Source organism: Branchiostoma lanceolatum, chromosome 18 (assembly GCF_035083965.1).
Source record: "Branchiostoma lanceolatum isolate klBraLanc5 chromosome 18, klBraLanc5.hap2, whole genome shotgun sequence".
NCBI classification, from domain to species: Eukaryota; Metazoa; Chordata; class Leptocardii; order Amphioxiformes; family Branchiostomatidae; genus Branchiostoma; species Branchiostoma lanceolatum.
The window spans coordinates 2022541-2045360 of NC_089739.1; the positions used below are offsets into that span (position 1 = coordinate 2022541).

General features: G+C 40.5%; 2 protein-coding genes across 10 annotated transcripts; both read left to right on the forward strand.

Annotated features, from left to right (window-relative positions):
• Positions 1-2061: 2061 nt before the first annotated feature.
• LOC136424116 (inositol-tetrakisphosphate 1-kinase-like) lies at positions 2062-21068 on the forward strand. 7 transcript variants are annotated; one of them, XM_066412551.1, is made up of 13 exons: positions 2062-2318; positions 2442-2580; positions 3640-3775; positions 4082-4106; positions 4613-4738; positions 5359-5476; positions 5906-6004; positions 6387-6427; positions 7001-7093; positions 7923-7989; positions 8474-8544; positions 9138-9306; positions 20960-21068. In XM_066412551.1, the coding sequence occupies exons 2-13, from the start codon at positions 2484-2486 to the stop codon at positions 21049-21051; spliced, it is 1134 nt and encodes a 377-aa protein (XP_066268648.1). In that variant the 5' UTR covers positions 2062-2318; positions 2442-2483; the 3' UTR covers positions 21052-21068. The 7 variants fall into 7 exon arrangements, 5 of the variants coding, with proteins under 5 accessions (XP_066268648.1, XP_066268645.1, XP_066268646.1 ...); XM_066412548.1 differs by lacking the exon at positions 20960-21068 and adding an exon at positions 9873-10382 and having other exon boundaries at positions 2064-2318; XM_066412549.1 differs by lacking the exon at positions 20960-21068 and adding an exon at positions 9873-10382 and having other exon boundaries at positions 2064-2223.
• On the forward strand, positions 10381-20450 carry LOC136424117 (inositol-tetrakisphosphate 1-kinase-like). Of its 3 annotated transcripts, none has more exons than XM_066412553.1 (12): positions 10381-12114; positions 12285-12429; positions 13723-13864; positions 14273-14297; positions 15298-15423; positions 15950-16067; positions 17111-17209; positions 18009-18049; positions 18632-18724; positions 19133-19199; positions 19819-19889; positions 20264-20450. In XM_066412553.1, the coding sequence occupies exons 2-12, from the start codon at positions 12333-12335 to the stop codon at positions 20447-20449; spliced, it is 1065 nt and encodes a 354-aa protein (XP_066268650.1). In that variant the 5' UTR covers positions 10381-12114; positions 12285-12332; the 3' UTR covers position 20450. The 3 variants fall into 3 exon arrangements, with proteins under 3 accessions (XP_066268650.1, XP_066268651.1, XP_066268652.1); XM_066412554.1 differs by having other exon boundaries at positions 10381-12041; XM_066412555.1 differs by lacking the exon at positions 19819-19889 and having other exon boundaries at positions 10381-12429.
• Positions 21069-22820: the final 1752 nt, after the last annotated feature.

Sequence of the window (22820 nt, forward strand, 5' to 3'; positions counted from 1 at the left end):
CCTTGTCTATATTGAAAGAATTAAACACTGCTTTTTTCAACTTTGTGTGGAGTGGAAAAGGGGATAAAATAAAAAGAAAAACATTGGTTGGAAATTATGACCAAGGTGGGCTTCGAATGCTGGATATATACAGTGTAAAGGATGCCCTACTTGCCTCATGGGCCAAACGAATATGTAATGGTAGTGGCTCTTGGAGACATATACCTTCTCACTTTCTCTCAGCAGTAATGGGAAGTGTGAATTTAGTTTTTGAAATGAATTGGATTGAAGAAAAGCACTTGAGTGAGTTACCTATCTTTTACAAACAGATCATTGCTGCTTGGCAAAATGCAAATGCTGTTTGTACAAAGCCACATACAACAGAGAACATTCAAAACCAGGTTATCTGGGGGAATAGACATGTATTATCACAAGGTAAACCCTTGTTTTACCCCCATTGGATTAAATCTGGTTTTATATATATAAAAGACATACTGCATAATGGTAAACTTCTAGCAGATAAGACCTGTTTTCAGAAGTTGAAAGTAAAGCGAAACTGGGCTTGTGAGCTCCTGACTTTAAAACAAGCTATACCTAGACAGTGGAAATGTGGGACTTGTAATGTATCCAGTAAGAAAAGTGAAGCATTGCCCACTTTGTATGTGCTTTCTGCGAAAAAGGTGAAAACTGTAGACACTATTAAAACCTCTGATTTATATCAAAATGTTGTTCAACAAAAATTTATGTCACCATATGTGGAAAAGAAATGGGAAATGTTTTTTGAGTGTAAGTTCAACTGGAAAAACATATGGCAGAACCAGATAAATCCCACATTGGGAACACATATGTCACAAACTAATTATAAAATACTACACGAAATACTACCTTGTGGAAAACTTTTGTATGTTTGGAAAAATATGTCGAGCAAATGTAATATATGTAACTGTGTTGAGGATTACAAGCATCTTTTTTTAACGTGTAAATGTCTCACAACATTCTGGAAAAACTTTTGTAATGTGATATATAAATGTTTTAAGTGTACTATAGAAGTAAGCCTGATAGAAATTGTACTGGGATACAAAACAAACCACCCCTATAACACATCTGAAATATATGTAACAATCAATTTACTTATATGCATTGCAAAGAAAGTCATATTTAGAAACTGGTGTAATAACAGAAACAGTGACAAGTACATACCAATAGACATATTCAGCATTTTTAAATCAGAAGTCAATTTACTTTTCAATCTGGTAAACAACAGAAACAATAGAACATGCAAGCATGTACTGTCCAATTTGTGAACTGTGAACTGTTAAATCTGTATTTTTTGTATGTATTGTATTTTGAGTATTTTGAATAAAGCTTTGAATAAAAAAAATAAAATAAAAAAAAATAAAAAATTGATCGTAAAAAAAAAAAAAAAAAAAAAAAAAAAAAAAAAAAATACTTTCTAATTGTATGGACTACATAAAGGGGCGTATTGCGATCAAAATATAAAACAAAAATGACTGTTTTGTTTTTTTTACATCATAATTTATGGTGTAAATCCACTGCAGCATCAATGCAAGCTGCTAGGAGCCCAAAATCTAATCATTTTGAAGTGTCACCCACCTGCATATAGCCTGGATACCATACCATCGGGGGCTCCCCGATATCACTACGGCGCTGGGATTGATGCCCGCCCGCCCAGACAGCTTAGCCCGCTAGGGGGTGGGTTTACAGCCTTGGATTGAATAAGCTCGCCCTTTACGGCGGCGGCGAAACTCTCTATGGCAGCTAAGGTAGACAGGCTGCGAAAATCTATCTGGTACTAGTAGCTAGGAGACAGGCTGAAAGAAACGGATCAACCCTAAGCTGACCCCTAGGGCTAACCCGCATACCAAGCATAATGTTTAAGACAATTAATTCAGACATTATAGTGTTGACAGGCGGACAGCATAAAAGGCACACAAACAGACAGGCAGACACACACGCAGAGAGACAGACAGACAGACAGACACACACACGAACGCTGACAAAAACATAACCTTCTCGGCGAAGGTGATAACACGATCTTTGGTAACCTCCGGTTCGACTGCGCATGACCGGTTTTCAAGGGTCACCTGTTAACGCTGGGATAGGCCCAAGTCTTTTTCGTGCGCTCGACTTGTAACTCCCCAAATACCAGGCCTCCGTATAGTTCACGGCCCATCCGAGAGACGTCCTTTACTGAAGCTAGGTACTCATCTTCAGCTGAGTTGGGTGAGGAAGTAGATGTTGAGTGCCTTTCCCTTGGGTACAATATCGGAATCTGCTTGGGTTCGGAACCCCCAACCTGGCTGTGGAACGTGGTCCTGGTATGCAATTCTTGGTAGAAATATTGAGCTACATATAGACAATGCAAAGGTAAAATGTTGTGCATTTGCTTTGAAATGCTTAGTCTAATACCTTTCTTGATTCTAGTTTCCATTTGTTTTCAGATAAGAACCTTGGTAGCGGCTACTTAGTGTCAGCTAGACGCAATGTGGCGAAACGACGCCGCTCTGATGTTCTTGTTCCTGATATTTTCCATGGTTGTTATTTCGGACGTATACTTCTTCGAAAGCAACATTACTTCATGTAAGCATACATTGTTTTGTCTTGTGTCTCATAATAATGGGGGCTATGTTTAGATACCCACAGTCTACTAGAAAATGTCAAGCTAGAAGCCAGACTTTCCCAAAGGCACACAAAGACCAGATCTTCTGGTTTAGGGTCACCATGTCCCGAGGGTGTCTGCACCGCCCCTGAGAAAGGCTCCTGGTTCCAGATTAAGCATACCTTACGCCAAACATAGTTACTCAAGCAACTGGATAAGATTTTGAAACAGTCAGAAGTTTCGGACAGTATCCGCTGTCTTTCGTCCGTGACTAACGATAGGACTGAGCACACCTTACTTTTTCATGTTCTCATATGTCATAGGGCTATTTAAAAAGGGAAAGGACTGTTTGCTAAGTTTGCAAAAAAAGGCTACCTAGTACAACAACAACAACAAAAAGTTCAATATCTGTACTCTCCAAGCAGAGGAGGGGTTCCGGTTGGTTTTTGACGTATTTTCAGTCGTTTTTGTCGGGCTTTCTATTTTATAATGTTTTTTTTTTTCTATTTAAAAATGGGGTTTATAGAGAGACAAAGTTGTCTTACCATAGAAAATTTCCATACACGATTTACATTTCAGTGACATTTGCATACGATCGATAGTGAGTTTGACATGTTCAACCGGTTTTTCCAGTTAACCATTGGCATTATTTATTCAAATAGAGGGAACATGCGAAAATGACGCATGCAATTATGCCATTCCATTCTCAATGGGGTAAATGGGAAATTGTTTTGGTTTTCATAGTTTTATGCATATCCTCAAAACATACGATTAACCGCATGCCATAAAGTTGGAATCTACAGCACTTAAGAATTCAGATGTTATAGCTTATGTGTATTTATAAAGAAAAAATGAGTGAATAAATAATTAGCCTTCCTGCAAGAAATACATTTAAACCACTCTAACTAGATTCAGTCCAGCCAGCTATTGAACTGTGCGCTTGTTTTAATGACTGTCTTTCTGATGGCCATGACATATGAAGTTTATCAAAATCTCCACTTCACTTTACTGAATGTCTCTGTATGAATAATTTCTTATAGACTTCTCACCAGCGAGAGCTTGCACCAAAGCACCACTGAGCGGTCTTCAGAACAAGAGACGATGTCGTGTCGGGTACCTGTTATTAGAAGATAAGGAGAAACGAATTCCGTTTTACACGTTTAAGGAAGAGTACAGGTAAAGTTCATGGCAAAAACAATCACTTTATCTTTTAATTTCTATCATGTTTGGCTTGTATTATGCCTTAGTCCTTTTATCGGTCTGTATTTTTTTTCCTTCGCCCAATACTTTCTTTCAATTTCTGCTCAATTTCTTGCTTTCATGGTGTTTTACTTGTAGTTACCTTTTGAGTCGGTAGGCGGCGCCTCAGCCCCGTTCTCTCTCGTTGGCGTAAATAAGAACAAACGTACTAAAAAGTTACTCCTTTCTCATTTATCTATTGGTTTCATCATTATATATAATCGTCATTTTAATTTTTTCCAGGGATGACGGCATCGACTTGATCAAGGTAGGCTTGTCTTCAAATCATGACAAAAAAGAAAAAAAGGTGTCAGATCGATGACCATCAACTGATTTTCACATGCTTGTCGTTTTTTTTAGCCTCTTTCGCAGACTTCTGGAGCGGTGGCAAGTTCCGGTGGTGGGGGAGGGGGAATCACTTTCCCGGCATAAAAAAAAAAAAAAAAAAAAACTTTGCCGCGAATCATCGATGCCGTGACCTTTGAGAAATGAACTTAACACGACTTTCCTCACTCCACCGTGTAAAAACGGTTACCTGACTTTGGTTGGGGAGGTTTCAAGCCTACTGCTCTCTGAGGGTAGCACTGTTGAAATAAGCATTAAAAACTTAAGTGCAGTGCCACATTATCTTTGTCTGTCAAAAAAGCCAAACGAAAAAAAGCCAATCAGCGATCTCCCCCAAAACATAAACGCCGCCGCTCCAGAAGCCTGCGAAGGAGGCTAGGTTTTTCATCAGATCCACTGGTTTGTTCACAAAGGGATCCCTTTCCTCAGGTGCACGTTAACAGCTGCCTCGCCGACCAAGGCCCGTTCGACGTGCTTGTTCACGACTTCACGGACATCGTGCGCGGGGCGAAAAGTGGGGACGAGAAGGCGGAGCTTTTCTTGGCTGATTTAGAGGTGAGGCCCAGAGGGGTTCATTCTTGCAAAGGAGCGGTCCAGAGAAAATGTGTAAGAATGAAATTTGAAAAAAAAGGTTAAAGTAGAATTTCGTAATTCATTCATTCATTCATTCATTCATTCATTCATTCATCCGCCGATTCATTCACATTCCTTCCTTCCTTCCTTCCTTCCTTCCTTCCTTCCTTCCTTCCTTCCTTCCTTCCTTCCTTCCTTCCTTCCTTCCTTCCTTCCTTCCTTCCTTCCTTCCTTCCTTCCTTCCTTCCTTCCTTCCTTCCTTCCTTCTTTAATCTTTAATTCATTCAACCTTTTCCCGTTCCGACATAATGACTCTTGGTGACTCGAACTTACTTTCAGTTCCTCAGTTATTTCCCTTGATCGATAAATCGATCGATTGATTGATTAATTTGTTTTCCAGGACACTGTACTCATCATCCTTGATTTATTGATTGATTTATTTATTAATCACCGTTTGTTTCATTTTCTACAGGACAACATGGTCCGTCATCGTCTTATGGTCATGTTGAACCCGCTATTTTCTGTTCGTTTTTTTTTCATCAATCGATAAATTGCTACTTTCAAAATCGATCGACTGATTGTTGGATCGATTTATTTTCCAGGACTACATTTCCCGCCACCCCCGCATGGTCGTGATGAACCCGCTCGCTTCCTGGAGACTGCTGCATGACCGGCTCGGCGCTCAGAAAGTCGCAAAGGAAGTCGTGAAGCTACTTAACGGTACGTTTTACATACCGTGATGTTGATATTTAACTTCGCAAACAGTTAAAATGCATCTATTGAAATAGCGGAACGTGTCGAGAGTCTATGCACCGTTGTGTTGGCTTAACAGTTGGAGTGTTTAACCCAAAACCCAGAGGTTCTGGGTTGTAATCCCCTGACCTACCACCGATGTTGTGCCCCTGGGAAAGGTACTTAACACGACTTTTCTCACTCAACACAGGTATACAAATGGATACTTGACTTCGGTTGGTGAGGTAATGGGCGATGGAAGCAGAGTGATGAGCTCCGCATTCCCATTAAATGACCCAGACATAGTTGATAACAACACACTGTCAATACAGCCTCTAAAAGGATAAGCGATTAAATTCATCTTTTACCTTATATTTGTTGTAATGATGATGACGATGGTTTCTCTTGTATCAACAGATCCGGACATTACCGTGCCAAATCGAGCCTATCTGGAGACCTCCGGAGTTGAAAATATAATGGAGAATCTGGATGCGTCGGGAGTAACTTTCCCGTTTGGTAAGTAATATCTAACGTAAGGATCAACCGTAATGCATTAATGAGGAGGGGGAGAAAACTCACGTTTGGGAGCGCATTATCCCCACTACAGCAGCGACACCTAACTGCAGTACCAAGTAGAACCAGTCAGCATTGCCCTGAGGAAGGTGACAGACGGTCCATTGAAATGTCGGCACCTGATAAAAATGGATGTTTTGATTTATCAACCTATCGAAGCTATTCAGCAAGAACCCAGATCAGTTATCATCCAATGTTTGAAAAAAATATATAGACATAAATACATCCCCAAAATCTAGTATTCAACGGCCACATCATACTTCATACATGGCGATTAACGAACTCTTTTTGTTATTTACACTTCTTTGAAACTTCTGTTCCTCAGTATGCAAATCGTCATCTTTTCTAGAGGATGATAACCACAGGGTGAGTAGGATTTCTTAATTGTTTATCTCACCTGTTCTATAAGCTGACATCAAAAATCATTCGTCGTTATCATTACTGACTGAAACACGTTAAAAACTGTTAAAAAGTAGGATACTCATACTGATGTAAAGGGACATTGAAGCAGTGTTCTAATATCGTACGCGTTCATAGAAAATAAAGTCTGCCATCTCAACTCAGATTTATTAGTTGTCATAATACACTGTAAGTAATCTTATGATATGCGGTACCGCACAGTATGTACTTATAGAGTGCTTAAAAATGCACACTAGAATGCAGAATGTTATTGATGGTTACAAGAATATTCGTCAAACAATGACTTGCAAAGGTAGCGAGATACGTACCTCCAAATTTTCGATGTCAACTGTACATCTTGATCACGGAATGACCTAGTCTCGCGAGAACACGAGACTAGGACGAGGCTTGTGAAGATCGTCCTGTATCTCGCTACCTTTTCAAGTCATTGTTTGACGAATATTCTTGTAACTGTGATTATACATGACTGTTGAACCTCTTCAACGTTATTGGTGGTGTATTGTTATCTGGTATTGTTAGATGACTCTGGTGTTTGGAAGACGCGGTTTAGAAGGTTTGGACTTGCCATGCGCTGCTGAGAGCTTCACTAACCACTCCGGTATACTCCATAAGGTCAGTCATCTCCCACTTTCTTATCGCCATCGTTATGTAGGGTACTAGGCAGTTTTGTGTGCCCCCCTGCGTTGCTTTCCTTTCGAACTTTCGGTGATTCTGTTTATTCTTTACTGTCTCATTCGTGCCATATGAATTTTAGAATTTGCATACCTTCTCTTAAGAATTAACGTTATATAGCAACTTCGAATACCTTGATATGTCAAAGCTGACCAGGAGTTTTTTTCATATCTTAAAATGTCATTTAGTTACTATCTTCGTTTACGTAAGGTAACAGCTACTTAAGCATTCGATAAATGCTTTGGAGAAGAGGCAACTAGTCTAAGCGGAAAAGACCTGACAGAAACGAGGTGTAGCCGAGAATACTGCAGGCGAAACTTTGTAGACGCTTCAACTCGTTAGAGTATGATTATGTATGTATAGACTTTGGAAACGGTCAGACGTTTCAAGTGGCATCCGCTACTTTCAGCGACAGTCAGCGACAGTCAGCGACAGTCAGCGACAGTCAGCGACAGTCAGCGACAGTCAGCGACAGTCAGCGACAGTCAGCGACAGTCAGCGACAGTCAGCGACAGTCAGCGACAGTCAGCGACAGTCAGCGACAGCCAGCGACAGTCAGCGACAGTCAGCGACAGTCAGCGACAGTCAGCGACAGTCATTGATGAAAAGCAGTAGATGCTACCTGAAACGTCTACTGACTGTTTGCAAAATCTATCCAGTTGCTTGAGTAACTGTTACCCAGCGTATCGTATTACCTGCCAGTGGGTGTCTAACCGTCGTCGACGTATCTACTCTTATTTTCAATAAATCTACCACTTCCTTGTCACAGTTGTACGCGATCGGAGAGACTAATTTCGTCTACGGTCGACCCTCATTGAAGAACTTCGCGACGTCAGGTTAGTTTTATGTTTTATCCCTGTTTTGCATCATAACCATGGATTTCTTCGACCAGTTGGATTTTTGCAAGACATCAGTGCGTTTATTTTATAAAACTTAGATGGAGGAAGGTGATGAGAGTGTTATGTAATCTCTGATAGTCGTCATTTGTGCGCATGCGCACACCAGATGTGAATGGTTACCTGACTTCGGTTTGGGAAGGTCGTATTGAGTAGGTCACATGGTGGCGCTCATGCCCTTGCGACAGTTCCCCAAACTGCAAGTGTGGATCGGGGCGAATATGAATCTGTTGTCCATGTATATAATGTAATTGTAAACCCTCCACCAATTCAGCACTAGGAAGGCTGCTATTGCCCGGGTAATTTCTGATCAATACAACCCATTATAAAATGAGTTGGTAGCTTACAGTAGCTTTTGATATGTTCTTATATGCTTCGCCCGAAGTTGTATATGATGTATGTTTGATTCTTTTTTTTTTCTCAGACGATCTTCCCAATGTGCAATTCTCTACTTCTCAAGTGGCCAAGGCCCACTCCGTATCCCCATTAAATGCTGTAAGTAAAATACAATGAATTCTTTTATTAGAGTCAATGATATTATCTATATATTTAGCTGTAAAATGTAAAACCAGGGCTACCCAACTAGTCGAAGGCTATCACAAAGGGTTAGCCCTGGCAACAATATTCAGAATTCATTACAAACTTTCACGAAGCACGTCAAAACACACATGAAGCTGTACACAAAGCGCAAGAATAAAATATGTAAAAGAAACTGAATCAACAAAAAAAACAGCACAAGACTGAAGCGCATACAGCAAAAAATTGACGAAACTAAGCTATATCACAGTGAAGTATATAAAATCGTTAACAAAGCCTAAACTTAGGTTTACATTACTAAGTTTACTCAGATTTTACAGTATGTCTTCAGGTCAGTCATTATTTACAGAGTATTTGTTGCCGAGTGATGTACTGAGTTTGTTTCTGAAGGAACTGACGGTGAGGGATGCGCGAATATTACTGGGAAGAGAGTTATCAGAAGTCATTATAGTCAAACCTTGAAAAACAACTATACGGAGCATTGTCATATAATGTATTACATCATGTATATCATAACTTATATTACAAGCAATATATGTATTATATTCCAGGGGAAACATGGCGAGCCGACCAGCCAGACCCGCCCGGTGTCGGCCGAAAAGATTTCACGGATTTCCGAAATGACGAGACGCGTGCTGGGGTCCAGTCTGGTGGGGATTGACGTCATCGTACAGGACGGAACCGGAAAACACGTCATCATCGACATGAACGACTTTCCAGGTAAGTTTGACCTTCAAGCAGATGTTGGGAGGAGACGCATAATGTATATCTGTGTGTCTTCTTTTGTTGACTTGTGTACAGAAAAAGCAGGATATGGGAGTTACGGAAAATGTTACAATATTTTTTTGAAAATCAGATAAAAGAACATCTGATTCAATTTTTATCCACAAAACTCAAAAGCAGACGTCTCCAAGCACATGTTTAAAGGTGAACGGTTATGGGTTTCAAAATTATACTAGTACCGGTGCGTGTGTCTGTCTGTCTGTCTGTCTGTGGACAGCATAACTCGTGAAGTTGTAGATGGATCTTAATAATATTTGGTATGTTGGTAACGTTACATGTAGTTGTTGCAAAAGGAAGAAATTATTAGATTATGGGCTCCCAGCGGATTTCAATAGTGCTTCAGCGGAACTTCCGGTTTTGATATTTCGTGTTCTGGACAAGCTACGATAACGATCTTTTGTTGGTGTTTAGCTCTTTTTAAAGTTTGAAGGATTGGATGAAACATTACAAAATAGTAGCAATCTTCTGCAGTGATTCCAATTTATTTTTTTCGCCTTCTCCAGGTTACCACGAGGTTGGGACTGGGGAGTTCCAAACGGCCCTACTTCAACTTCTCAAGACGGGCCCGTGCAGCTGCTTCGGTTCAAAGGAGAAGAAGACGTAACGCGGGCTTCTTACTGGACTGCTCCATATAAGCTAGTTCGGAGCTGCTACTACGCACGTGCAGTGTCAAAGGTGAAGGCCCCCGGCTCGTATACAGTGCTCACCTGGACATTGTCTAAATTTGCATAACAACTGTCTAGATTTGCATAACAACGCCCCGACTGGCTTTGTTTACGTCTCGGGGGTCTTCACCTTTGACACTGCACATGCGTAGAAACAACTCCGAACTAGCTTATAGCGCTAGCAAAATTATCATTAATCAGTTCATTATGTTTATAATTATGTTTGCGTTTCTCCATTCGTATTTACATTATGCTCAGTTTATTTAAGTTATTTCTATTCATAATTTATGATTACTTCTGGTTTTCTGTATACCACATCCAGATTATGTTTTAGCTATGTTGACCTCTCTCGTTCATCTCTCTTTTTTTTATTTCACCATATTTGTTTTGTTGAATTCTCAGTTAACCAATTGTATAGTTTTTGTTTCATTTTATTTATTTGTATAGGGACTCCAGGAAGAGTAGTGCATATTGTATATCACTAATGGAGATCTAAATAAAACAAACAAACAAACAAACTGCGCCAACTTTGAGAATTATCGCCCATTTTAGTGGCGGTCACACCAAAATACTTGGTAGCTACAAACAAAATTGCCGTGCTCAGAATGTCACATTCTCAGTTTCTACTCCAAATCATATGAAAGATAATTCTATCAAAAATCACATTGTCTCCATTAAATCAAAAACCAATTTACAATGTTTCAGATTCATCAAAAATAGATTTGCAGCGATGGCACCGACGAATCTTTTTAAGCTCTGTGTGTTTTGTTGTCTTTTTGGTCATACTTGTACGTTTTGAATGATATTCCCATTATAAAGTCAAGGGTAACACGCAGCGTGCCGCGAGTACAGTGAGAGGGGGGCTTAAGCCTATTCAAGTACCCCCGTACTGCAGTACAATGTATGTTTTGTGGTTTAACAACGGTGCCTCTCTTTTTGATTCTGTTGCAAACAACGTTTTTGTACTACTTAAAAAGATAATGGAAATTATCTACGAGATTAAAACAGAATGAAACGTTGATACTCACAATATCTGACGTCTGGTTTCTTCATGTTTGATGCAATATTTCCTTGTTTTAATTTTCCGCCAGTAATAATTCATGATAAATTTAATGAGCTAAAGCCCCTTTCACACTTGTGCGTATATACATAAGTTGCGTATTAACATATTCTTAGTATAGGTTATAAGTTTGCAGCCGAAGAAGTAATTTCTTTGGTTTGATAACTAGGCTGCACAACGGTATATCAAAGTAGAAAACAACTTCTACCCCGCAAACTTTACTTAAACCAAACAAATGTTGATGCGGAACTCATGCGCACTTGAATATACGCACAACTTTGAGGGGGCCCTTAGAATAAAACGCGTTCTACGGTGAATTCGCTTCATTCCATCCAAATTTCTCCGTGTTAACAGACAAAGAGAAAACTACTCTCCTGTTAACATCACAAAACCCACACATTACAGAAAAAGTTGGATCATTCGTCTTCCCCTGCCTCGGAAAAAGAAGTCAAACCCAAATAAGATAGAATTTAGTGTTAGTATTTAGACTAGAATAGTCACATGCTATATTGTTACCAATTGTCTGTCTGTCCTTCCATGTTACATGTACTTGCAATTAGCCTACGGGCAACAACTTGCAATAAACTTATTATTATTATTATTATGTAGATGCAGTAGGTCTGAGGTCTTTTTGTTGCACCGCAGGCAGTTGTTTGCACCCTTACAACGGGGTTCAACCGTGACCTGGCCATGGCGTGCGCCGTATTTTAGAGAATACCGCGTTCTACGGTGACCTTCGGTTTGACTGCGCATGACCGGTCAACCGCCTTAAGGCATAACACACCAGATTGTACAACGTCAACAAGCCAAAGTAGTTCTGCAAGGTCACCTAGTCATGCTTGGATGAACCCCAACCTTTCTCGTGTGCTCGAGGTGTGGCTCTCCTCAAACACGTGCCTTCGTCTTTACGTCCCGTCCGACAGGACGTCCCGAACCGAAGCTACATTGTAGGTACTCATTTTTACTTGAGCTGAGTGAGGAAATAGGTCTTAAGTGCCTTTCCCATGGCCAAACATCCAGGTGAGCTAACCCAGAACCTTTAGTTCCAAGTCAACTACCCTGTGGAATGTGGTGCAGGTGTGGGGTAAATCTCGCAGGTTTTGGTGGAAATGTTTAGCTAAACCACGTAGATGTTCTGCATTTGCTGTCAAATGTTACCTTTCTGAATTCTAGTTCCCATTTGTTTTCAGATTAGAGTCTTGGTAGTGGCTACTGGGGAACTCTGTGAGTGAGGCGCCATGTGTCGGAATGGCGTCGCCCTGGCCGTCTTGCTCCTGATTTTCACCATGGTTGTCATTTCGAACCGGTACTTCTTTGAAAGCAACATTACTGCAAGTAAGCATACCTGATTTTCTCCAGTGTTTTGATAAAAATGTAAAGTTTTATTGCAAGTTCATGCCCGTGGGCTAATTGCGAATACATGGTAAAAACATGGGGAAAAACATACATGTGACAGTGAACTGTGACTGACTTTGTTGTAACAATAGGCTGCTAATACTAAATACGACTGTTGGCTATATCTAAACAAGCATCAGGGTATATTAGGGGGTATGTTAAGAAAAACAACAGACCACACGGTGCGGAAAATGTCAAACTGGAAGCCAGGCTTTTCTAAGGGCCTATCCAAGCCAGCTCTTCGGCTCTAGGGCCAACATGTCCCGAAGGTAAGTGTACCTGCACCGCCCCACCCCCGACCCTGAGAAGGTCCCTTGCTTTCAGATCAAGCATACCTTGCTTTTTCATGTGTTCTCATAAGTCAAAGGGCTTAAGAAGGGGTGAGGGGTATTGGTATGCTTAGTTTAGAAAACCCAAGTCGACAGAAAACGTTAAGCTGGAAGCCAGACTTTCCACAGGACCTACACAAACCATTTCTTTGGTTTCAGGGACAAGGAATATGTGTCCATGGTTATCAAACCAAAAAAAAAAATCGCCAAAAATCGTCACTTCAAAATATACTCGTTGACACGCATAATGATTTAAGCATTACTATCATGTACATTCCTGCAAAGTTATATTGATAAACATCGAAGTACAAGCCAAGGAGAGCCTTTTTTTCTAAAAATGGGCGTGGCATTATAAATCTTGGTAATCATGACGTCATACTAATTTGCATAAATTATGACCTTGCTATAAGGTACTACCTGAAAAAATTAAGGTTGAGGAAGGTTTAGAAAGCTTAAGAAAGTTTTTTTTTCAATAACATCCCCAAACTCCTCAGCCTTCCTTCAACGGTACCTTACGAACGGTTTTGTTGGTCAGAAATCACCCACAATGGCAGCCTTTCTAGTGCTGAATTGATGCAGGGTTTACAGGTTTCACATGATGCACAACATACTGTACATATCTTATCCACACTTGCATTTTGTGGAACTGTCGCAAGGGTCTCGGCGGCTGCCATTCGGCGCCGACAGGTGACCTCAATACGAAAGAAGATACAGTGGACTTACAATGCGACTTACAGTGGACTTACAATATGTGCGAGAATGGAGGTTTAACATAAGTCGTAGATACTTGTAAAATAATCAAACAATAGTAATAGAGATGAACTCAATTGACATGACGAGCAATGCATATAAATCAAAGTCATAAAAAAAAACAATGTCAGTATGTCTGTATTAATCATTACAGACCTGTCGCCAGAGAGGGTCCGCATCAAAGCACCACTGAGCGGTCTTCATAACAAGAGACGATGTCGAGTCGGTTACCTGATATCAGAAAGAACAGAAAAACGATTTTCATTTTACACGTTGAATGAGGTCTTAGAGTACAGGTAAGAAACAATTATTATTCTTAAACAGGTTTTATTACTTTTGGCTTGTATTACACCTTAGTCGTCATATCTGTCTACCTTTTTTTCTATATTTTTTCTTTCGTCAAATACTTTCTTTCTTTTTTCCAATTTCTGCTCCATTACTTCCTTTTATGGTGTGTTTTGCTGGGTAGCATTTTTTTACTTACTTTTAGTTACTTGTTCAACCCTTGTGTGTTTTGAAAAAAAAGACATACAAATATCAAACTTCTGCACTACGCGGGAGAGTTGGTAGGTGGCGCCTCTGCCCCGTTCTTCTACGTTGGCGAAACGTAAACGCTTAAGAATTAGCTAAGATATTAGCAACAAAGGTACGGAGTAGTTACTCTTTTCTCACAGCATATAATGGCCATCTTTATTTTTGTCCAGGGACGGCGGCATCGACTTGATCAAGGTAGGCTTGTAATCAAATCAAGAAAACCAAATTGGGTGTCACGTGACCAACAACTGATTTAACATGCTCGTTGTTTTTTATAGCCTCCTTTGAAGACTTCTGGAGCCATGGCGACCTTTCACGGCATAGAGAACCTTAGCAGATGTTGAAAATGGCGAATCACTGACGCTGTGCCCCTGGGAACGCTTTCCTCACTCTACCCAGGTGTAAAAATGGGAATCTGACTAAAGTTGGGGAGGTAAATATATATATATGTGGCACTGTTAAAATAAGTTATAAAAACTTGAATGCAGTGCCTCATTGTCCTTGTCTGTCGAAAAAGCAAAAAAAAATCCCCCCCCCCCCCCAAGAAAAGAACGGCACCGGTCCAGAAGTCTTCGAAGGAAGCTAGGTTTTTCGTTGGGTTTCTTTATGCTTAGGTCACAATTGGAAAGAGGGACCCTAACGGGCAGTTCCCTTTTTTTTTTTACTTTCGGGCGTTACCCCTACCTGGCCACGTGGAGCAATTTTTGGGCACGGTCGGGGCCCTGGAAGTTCAACGTGGGACCCGGTAACGAATAGGCGCCGTGAGCCGAAGCATAATGCTTAGGTCACAATGGCACCGGTGCCCGTAGGAGTGTAGCCCCAGCCGGGCCCCGAAGACACATATTTGTCCCGGTGGACTGCCGGGTACCAAGGGGGTACCAAGGGGGGACCTCCCGGTGTTCGCACGGTTAGCTTCCGGGCCCCTTCCGGGCCCCAAAATAGACCGGCAGCCGCACTGGGTCCCACGGGGCCACGTACGAGGCACGCCCGAAAGTGAAAAAAAACCCAGCCCGTCAACTACCCGGCGGGCCCCTTTTTCCAATTGGGACCGAACCGTTAAAGGGAATTAGCCTGAGTACCAGCCTCCGTAGTGACCGCTGGCTCAAAAAAAATCGGTTAGCAAGCGAATTTTTTTTGAGCCAGCGGTCACTACGGAGGCTGGTACTCAGGCTAAAAGGGGATCCCTTTTATTCAGGTGCACGTGAACCTCTCCTTTGCTGACCAAGGCCCGTTCGACGTGTTTGTTCACGACTTCACGCATGTCGCACGCGGGGCGAGAGATGGGGACAGGCGGGCGGAGCTGTTCCTGGCTGACGTTAAGGTGAGGCCGCGACGGTTTCATTTCGGGGCTCTAGGATTTTTACAGTGACTAACAGGAGAGTCCGGGAGGAAGAAACGTAAGAACAAAAATTAAAAAGGACAATTTTGTGATTGATTGATTGATTCATTCATTCATTGGTTCATTCATTCATGAATTCATTCAATCATACACTCATTCATTCTTTTTTGATTAATCGATAAATTGATCTTATGATTAATTGATAACTTGGTGATCGTAAGATCGATTGGTCCGCCACCCTCACATGGTAATGATGAACCTGCTAGTTTCTGTTCCTTTGATTAATCAATAAACTGATAGTTTTAGAACCGATCGATCTATTGATTATTTGGTCGATCAATTGATTGATTCGGATTCCAGGACTTCATTTGCCACCACCCTCACATGGCAGAATCTGTTATTTTTATCAATCAATAAATTGGTAATTTTATCGATATATCGATCGATATAGATCAATTTATCGATCGATTGATTGATTGATTGATGAACTGATTGTTTAATTTTCCAGGACTACAGTTCCCTCCACCCCCACATGGTCGTGATGAACCCGCTCGCCTCCTGGGCCCTGCTGTATGACCGGCTCGGCGCTCAGAGTGTTGCAAAAGAGGTGGCGAGGTTACTGAACGGTACGTTTCTTTATGTCGCGATCTTAATATCAATAGTCTTTTTTTCAAAGTGTTTCAAAAAGAGAGAAGAAACTATTACATGTATTAGATGATCAATATCAGTTTAGCAATAGTGCACCGCTTGTTTAATTTTTAGTTCACTATATTAGAATGTAGAATTGTATCAATTCTTTTGATGTATATTGCTTCTTATAGACCATGTGTGGTCATCTGTGCATTTAGCCCATCTGGGCAGGAACATGCAATAAGGACTATTATTATTATTAAAGTTGGTAAGCAGTTACTTTCATCTGACGTACATCCAGTAGGTACCCATCTGAGTAATAAGGTTGTTGTAGTGCCTTTCAACGTGCCCGAGGCACCTCCTCGATCGCGAAGCCCCCATTTTACGTCCCTTTCGAATTTAAAGACGAATGCAGGATTTCCTTCGCAAGATTCGAACCGGGGTCTCCTAGATTCTAACTACTGTAAATGCAGAAATGTTCGCAGTAGTTTTATGTCCACGGTTTTCACGGCGACCGTTTCACCGCGAACTTAAAACCACCGCGAATATTTTTGTCCAATACTGTAGCAATATGTGACTAAAGCGCTGCCGCAAACTTAAATCCACCGCGTACACTACATTTTCGCCTTAGCGCGAAATAAAATCACGCGATCTTAGATTCACTTACAGTAATTGGAACCAGGAGCTCAACTGTGAGGCTGCTACCAGTTGAGCTTAAGGGCACCTATTGTAATCACAGAACTTTACGGAAGTGTAAAGGAGTCAATGTTTTGGTAAAGTCTACATGTAATAAGTTGAATCTACTCCTTTTCTTGTAAGTTTTGAATCAAATCTTTGTCATACGTCAAAGTTGGCGGTTAAAAACCTGCAGATCTGCATGTAAAGATCTTACTCAGTGTCACTGACGAAAGGTAGTGGATGCTCCCTGAAACGTCTGACCGTTTTGTCCCAAATTTTATCCAGTTACTTCAGTAATTGTCATTTGGCGTAAATTTCCTTTGTGATTTTATCGTTTTACATTCAAATATTGTATCATCAGATTCTGACGTCATCGTGCCAAATAGAGCTTACCTGGGAACTTCCGGAGTTGAAAATTTAATGAAAACTCTGGAGGCGTCGGGAGTAACGTTCCCGTTTGGTGAGTAATATCTAACGTAAGGTACAACATGATGCTTTTGCAAGTAGCTAGTAGGAGTGCAATGTGGCTTCGTGATGGTTCGCGTTTGGATCAAGCACACCAGGTCACTCCATATCTTTAGCCTTTACCAGGCCCCGCGGATGGCTGGGAAAATAGTAGAAATTGGCCAATTGCAAATAGAGTGAATAGTATGCTAAGGGAGTCGGCTACGGCGAGAGGGTCCAATCTGCTACGGAGCCTGCAAATGAAACCCTAGCAAATATCCTCCCTATAGCCGGCGTAGTTAATCTTGTAGAGACTACCATATCTTATCGATAAGTGTGCTGGATTCTTTTAAGTGCAGAGGTTTGGCGCTTAAAGCTTCTGCCTGAAGCTTCCTCATGACGAATGCCCTGCCTTAGAACATGTCTGAGATGGGACCGACCTAGCCTTTACCAGGCCCCGCGCATCGCTGGGAAAATAGTAGAAATTAGCCAAATAGAGTGAATTGCATGAATGGAGTCGGCTGCGCAGAGAGTGTCCAATCTGCAATCCTAGAATCGTCCTGGCCTAGGCTGGGCCTGCGAATGAAACCCTCCATGGCCAAACTCCCCAGACAAATATTTTTCCTATAGCCGGCGCGGTTAGTCTGGTAGAGACTAGGGTCGACCATAGGCTTGTTTCTATTTTGCTCCTGTAGCTAAAATCTAATTAGAATCAGAAAATAAACCTTCGATAGTTAGATTTAGAACATCCTATAAACGATAGATAATACATGACGATTTACCCAATTCTGTTGTTTACAACATCTGTTGTCTAGTTTGCAAATCGGCATCTTTTGCGAAGGATGATCATCACAGGGTGAGTATGATTTGTTTGTTTGTCTGTTTATTTTGTTTTATTTTGTTTTGTTTTGCTTCGTTTCGTTTCATTTCATTTCATTCTATTCTATTCTATTCTATTCGATTCGATTCTATTTTAATTAATTTCATCTTATCTTATTTCATCGTAATTTATTAGGGGAATACATCTCGCCTAAAAGGCGCTAAAAGACGTAACTCAGTCAAAATTACAACAAAAGTAACAAAAAAAAGTTACGCAAAGTACTACTTGATACAAAACCAGAATAATTCAAGTAACAAATGATGTACATGAAATATCCTTTTTTAAATCTTTGAAATTATTTCATTTTCACTTATTCACACAACTGTATTCAACACCACCAATTTTCACAACTTTTACAACCAAGAACAAAATCAAGTTAAAATCACAACATCATAATAAAGTTGGAGCAATAATTGAAAGCAACATTACAGAAGCGATACAACATTGTGTACATAAAATCATACTACCAAATAAATGAGACAATGGTGTATCCGTAACATAATATAACGTAGAACATAATAGAATGCAATTAGGATTGATATCAGAATTGAATTTCAGATGACGTTAGTGTTTGGCAGACGTGGGTTGAAAGGTTTGGACTTGCCGTGCTCTGCCGAGAGCTTCGCTAACCACTCTGGTATTCTCCACAAGGTCAGTCACCCCCCCCCCCTTACTTTGCCCCTCGGAGGGTCAACTGGGGGTTCATAGAAAATAGATAAAGGCTTTGAAGAAAAGTAAAGGCTTTGACTTGACTTGATTTCACTTAAAGTTGTATTTGAAGTTGAACACCAAGTTTGTTTGTTTTTGAAGGATCGCCATTAGTGTTACATACATTTCACCACTCTACATGGAGTCCTCTACAATACAAAACAATTAAATGAAATGAACAAAAACTTATACAATTGGTAGACAGAGACCTACATTTCAAGAATAACAACCTTAAGAACAACTTGGTATTTCAAAACTAGATAGGATTTTTGCAATTGGTAAAATCATAAAATGCCATTTAACTTACTATCTACGCTTAGTTTCAATAAATCTGCCATTTCCGTGTCACAGTTGTACATGATTGGAGAGGCCCATTTCGTCTACGGTCGACCCTCTTTAAGGAACTTCGCGATGTCAGGTGGGTTTTATCCGTGGGTCCTGTCTTGCCTAGTGGTGCGGATCGGTCCGGCCGGACCGGTTCCGGACTTGTAAAACGTTTAGGTTCAAGTCCAAAAAAAAACCTAAACGTCTGGAAACAAGTCCGGACTTGAAAAGAAAATCTCTCACTTATACACTCCTTTTTGTTTTAAACCATCTTAAACCTTCCTTAGATCGTGAAATTTGCACTAGAAAAATATGAAAACATTGCTGTTTTTGTGTTTATAACTGAACCTTTGTGTTAATTACTGACTGTATATAATTCCGTATATATAGTTTTCAAATTACATGTAAGATATCTGCCAATTTGCAATGTTACATGTAACACGAAAAAGATATTCCAAAATTATTGTTCAGGTCCGGACTTTCAAGTCCGGACCTGAACCTAAACCTCTGGACTCGAGTCCGAACCTAAACCTAAACTCGGGTTTAGATCCACACCACTAGTCTTGCCTCACAACCATAGACTTCTTTTATCAGTTGGATATGTGTAAATGATCTTTGTGTGTGTATTTGGTATTAGGTCATGTACATGTTATGTTATTTCATTATTACGTATTATTACGTATATATAAATATATTTGTATTCTTCTTTATAGACGATCTTCCCAATATTCAATTCTCTACTTCTGAAGTGGCCAGATTTAACTCCGTATCCCCGTTAAATGCTGTAAGTAAACTATAACTTTTAATGCATTCAGTTTCTCGTGTATACACCACCATAACGTTTCAAGTTTAAGTTATAGTTATTGAATAAGATTAGAATTGATTGATTAATCAATTAGTCCATTGAATAAATGAAGACGTTTATTGATATTATTTGCCTTATTGGGTTAAGTATAAATCACAAAAGAGAGTAGCTTACAAATATATATACGTTCTAGTATGAAATGTTTTTAACTTGCACTACAGAGTCTTCTGCATACATATACAGTGAAAGTCGTCATACCTTTTATCACATACAGTTATTGAGCAGTAAATATTTTATGTTTAAAATCTACATTTCATTGCAAAACATTCTATTACAAACAATCTGTATTCAAGGGAAAACATGGCGAGCCGACCAGCCAGACCCGCCCGGTGTCGGCCGAAAAGATGTCACGAATTTCCGAAATGACGAGACGCGTGCTGGGGTCCAGTCTGGTGGGGATTGACGTCATCGTTCAGGACGGAACCGGAAAACACGTCATCATTGATATGAACGATTTTCCCGGTAAGTATGACCTTTAAGCAGAAGCTGGGAGGAAAAGCGTCTGTGTTTCTTGTTTGGTTCAGCTGTTTAAGGAAAAAGTTGGGAAATGGAATTACAGAAAATGTTTTCTTCCATTGCTCAGTGCCAGGCAATCAAACAAGGGAACATCATTTTTTTATTTAAAAAAAACAGAAATCTTCAAATAGAAGGTTCGGGGGACCGGTTTGGGATTTCAAAACTATACGGTAGTGCAAACAGTAGTAGTCTTCTGTAATTCTAGATCGAGACAACCCTTACATTTGGTAAATACATGTATGTCAAAGAATTTTCAGATCTTAGAACAAGTAGTGTAAGTGATACGTTAAACTCGACATGTTGAAGTATTCATATACTTGTACTTAGGTTAAAAACTTTGTATACCATTGTTTGTTGTTTGCATGTTTAGTTGTAGAAGACCTTACGAAAGTCGCTGTACTTTCGTCGTGTCAATAAAGATTTCGATATATTACAGTGGTGCAAAATCTTAGTTTTTTGTTTTTCCTCTCCAGGTTACCACGAGGTTGGGGTTCGAGAATTCCAAATGGCCCTACTTCAACGTTTCAAGACCAACTGCTTCGGTTCCGAGGAAGGGGATACGTAATTATAAATTTGGCATCTCAGTAGACTGCGTCAAATTGCGATAGGAAACTAGAGTTAGAGGTGTTATGCTCTCGCTTAAAAAGAGCATATGAATTACGGGAGTCAATTATTTGTGCTACATATACAGGTTTGCTATGTTATTTTAGCGATTACAGGGTCTTTTTCGGAATATGAATTGGTATTGAATTTTTCTTTTTATTTGAGTTGAATGTATGATAGTGTGCCGATTCTTTAAAAATAGAGGGAACGCTAGCTACCCCAAAAAACACTTCTCCCAATAAAATGGTATGGCGACCCTGTGACGTCAAGATGGCGGCCACCGCAGTTGCCAACGGATCCAACAAAGGTTTTGCTACGCAAACCTGCAATTGGGACAGCTTTGAGAATTTTCATCAATTTTCACCAAACAAAATACGTGACCTATGATAACAAGATGGCTGCGACTGGAATGTCACGTTCTCAGTTTCGGCTTGAAACCAGATAAATCAATTGAAAAATCACAGTGTTGCTACTGATTGTAACAAATTATAATGACTCAGATTCATCTAAAATACATTTGCAGTGATTGCGCTGTTTTGCGAAAAAAAAAATCGATTTTTAAAGAATTCGCAATTTGGTACAGTACAGTCCTGTGAGATATCAGATTAAGACGGACATAAAGTTCATCGTATCGCATGCACAGATAACGTCATATAGTGCATAGTTAGCGCAACGAATCGTCGTCTATCCTTATTCTTGTACAGTCTTTAGTGAGAAGGAAAAGTTTGTATATTTCTATTACCATCCACCAGTGGATCAAGTCTGCTGTACGCAGTACAGCAGGCCACCTGAACCTTGTTGCATTTAACATGAGACACGATAGGTGGCTCTTGTGTCCTGCATACTTCACACGTTGATGTGCCAATTAAGGGTTAATGACCCGCCCCGAGACCGATGTGTGTGTGTGTATTTGTGTTGGTCAGTGGGTGTGTTTGTTTCAGTGGTTTTTTTTGTGTGTGTATGTATGTGTGTTTGTGTGTGCGTGTATGTATGTATGTATGTGTGTGTGTGTGTGTTTGTGTGTGTGTGATCCCTAATATGCACATTGCAGCATTGCCATACATCCCCAGCACTACGCATTGCCTATGATACTGGAAGCTTGCATAGCAATACGAGTAGGATGATGAAGTCTTCCACCTCTGATTGCCCTCTTGGATAGGGGTTATATCCATAGCAATGCGCACGCGATCGTCATCTCTGCACGTGTAAGACCAAGCCTGTGTGGCCCCCTCAGCCTTTCGACGTGTCTCTCTCCTCTACATCTTAAAAAAAATATCGCTTTTGGACAGACAAAGACGACGTGGCACTGCACTCAAGTTTTTCATGACCTATTTCAACAGTGCCACGTAAAGAGAACAATATGCCCATATTAAATTATACACCTGGGTGGAGTGAGAAGAGTCGTGTTAAAGCCCCCTCTCACTGGACCCGCGGCACGCTGGCGGCGTCGCTGCGTCCTAAACTGGATTTGTGTTATCCTTGACTTTATAATGGGAATATCATTCAAAACGTACAAGTATGACCAAAAAGACAACAAAACACACATAGCTTAAAAAGATTCGTTTTTTGTCGATGAAATTTGTTGAATGCTTTGTCAATTCGATCGGCCGCAGCGACGCCGCCAGCGTGCCGCGGGTCCAGTGAGATGGGGGCTTGAGTGCCTTTCCCAAGGACACAACATCGGTGGCATCAGGGGATTCGAGCCCGGGACCTCTCCGTTCCCTACATCTG

Bases quoted from the DNA above. Each gene is read 5' to 3' on its own strand.
- LOC136424116 (XM_066412548.1), top strand. From the start codon at position 2,484: ATGTGGCGAAACGACGCCGCTCTGATGTTCTTGTTCCTGATATTTTCC. The intron at 7,990-8,473 runs GTTAGTTTTATG...TTTTTTTCTCAG, and splicing joins GAAGAACTTCGCGACGTCAG to ACGATCTTCCCAATGTGCAA. The intron at 8,545-9,137 runs GTAAGTAAAATA...ATTATATTCCAG, and splicing joins CCGTATCCCCATTAAATGCT to GGGAAACATGGCGAGCCGAC.
- LOC136424117 (XM_066412553.1), top strand. From the start codon at position 12,333: ATGTGTCGGAATGGCGTCGCCCTGGCCGTCTTGCTCCTGATTTTCACC. The intron at 12,430-13,722 runs GTAAGCATACCT...TAATCATTACAG, and splicing joins TGAAAGCAACATTACTGCAA to ACCTGTCGCCAGAGAGGGTC. The intron at 18,050-18,631 runs GTGAGTATGATT...ATTGAATTTCAG, and splicing joins CGAAGGATGATCATCACAGG to ATGACGTTAGTGTTTGGCAG.